The sequence below is a fragment of the Rhea americana genome, unplaced genomic scaffold, assembly GCF_003343005.1.
Source record: "Rhea americana isolate MKP2758 unplaced genomic scaffold, rheAme1 scaffold_20, whole genome shotgun sequence".
NCBI lineage: Eukaryota > Metazoa > Chordata > Aves > Rheiformes > Rheidae > Rhea > Rhea americana.
The window spans coordinates 1,292,721-1,294,045 of record NW_028186150.1 but is presented as its reverse complement, the minus strand read 5'-3'; the positions used below and the strand labels follow the sequence as shown (position 1 = coordinate 1,294,045).

Here is a 1,325-nt window from a genome sequence, read left to right as displayed (position 1 = left end):
TTTTTTTTTTTTTTCCTTCCAAGATACCTATTCTGTGGCAAAATCTCCCTATTTCTCAAAGCACAATTACTTGGATTTTGCCTGCCTGAATGTTTAGTTTTATAAAATTATCCTTTGGATTATGGGGGATCTCAAATCTAAGTTTGTACAGTTGAAAATCTCCTTCCTACTTTTTGACTAGAATCTAACAATCTTTATTAAGCACTTGTGAATTTTTGAATTTTAGGAATTCCAAAGATTTGCTTTCTTGGGTGGAGTATATAATCTTTCTTTCTTATCAATTCCTCTTCTTGCTTCAGGTATTTTTATGTATGAATTACGCTGGTGCTGATAAGTGGTGAATGTATCTTGTTTTCCTCTTGACTTTGGGGTGACCTGAGTGACATGGAACTACTGAAACTTTCAGGCATCTCCTGCTAAAAATGCAATGATGTAGGATACTTGGATTTTCTTGTTATGGATAGTCTAATAATTTAATATTTTGCCAGTCTCTGTAAAGTATAAATTTGTGTTTAAAGGGGGCATCATTCTTTTTTTCCAAAATGTTTTCTGTAATTTGGAGTGTTGCCCTTTGTATTTCTGTACCAGATGTATGAATATCTAGTGCTGCCTAGTGGATATTTTATGGAGCAGTGAGCTGAAGACTCCAGTTCAGCCTCTGAGAAGTATAAGTTGTAAGAAATGATAGCATTTTTTCCATTTGACCAAATTTGAAGTTATTGGATACAAAGATAATTCAAAGACTTTAAATATACATATATATATATATATATATATATAACAAATGTTTCCTTTATATCAGAGCTGCTCAACTAGTAGTAAGTAGTTCCCTAATGTGAGAACCAACTGCAGTGTCATGATGATACATTAGTGCTAAATGGGACGCAACTGCAATTTTTGTAAGATGATACATGTGCACAGGTATGCCCCTACTGCCCCCCTCAGCCAGCCCCATGCATGCACATATACTGGGGGGGAAGGAAAGAGGGAAGGGGAGGGGGGAAAGCCTTGCCTCTTTCTGTAGGTTTGTAGTTTGGGGTTCATCACTCTGGATGGATTGACTGTCCTCTTCTCTGTTCTCCTTGCCTTTTCTTTTCCTCAAGTTTTCTTCACCCATTTGGGTAATTTGTTGAAATCTCTAAGGAAATGGAAACAAAATTTCAGCTTATTTTGTTGGTGTTTTTGGAGTTTTGCTGATTATAGAAGGCCCATAATGGACAGCATAGTGAAGTATTACCAGAAAGTTGAAAACTAAATTGCAGAGCACTTACACCTAACCTACTTACTTGGAGTTTAATTTGATGAGGAGGTACAACTCCTTTACT

General features: G+C 36.1%; 1 protein-coding gene across 1 annotated transcript in view; it reads right to left on the bottom strand.

The window, feature by feature from the left end:
• SLC7A9 (solute carrier family 7 member 9) overlaps positions 1-1,117 on the bottom strand; it is an 11,854-nt gene extending 10,737 nt beyond the window's left edge. Inside the window, exon 1 of the mRNA XM_085303872.1 lies at positions 1,013-1,117. Coding sequence (XP_085159998.1) covers positions 1,013-1,117 — 105 coding nt within the window. The remainder of the gene's footprint in view (positions 1-1,012) is intronic.
• Between the last annotated feature and the right edge of the window lie 208 nt (positions 1,118-1,325).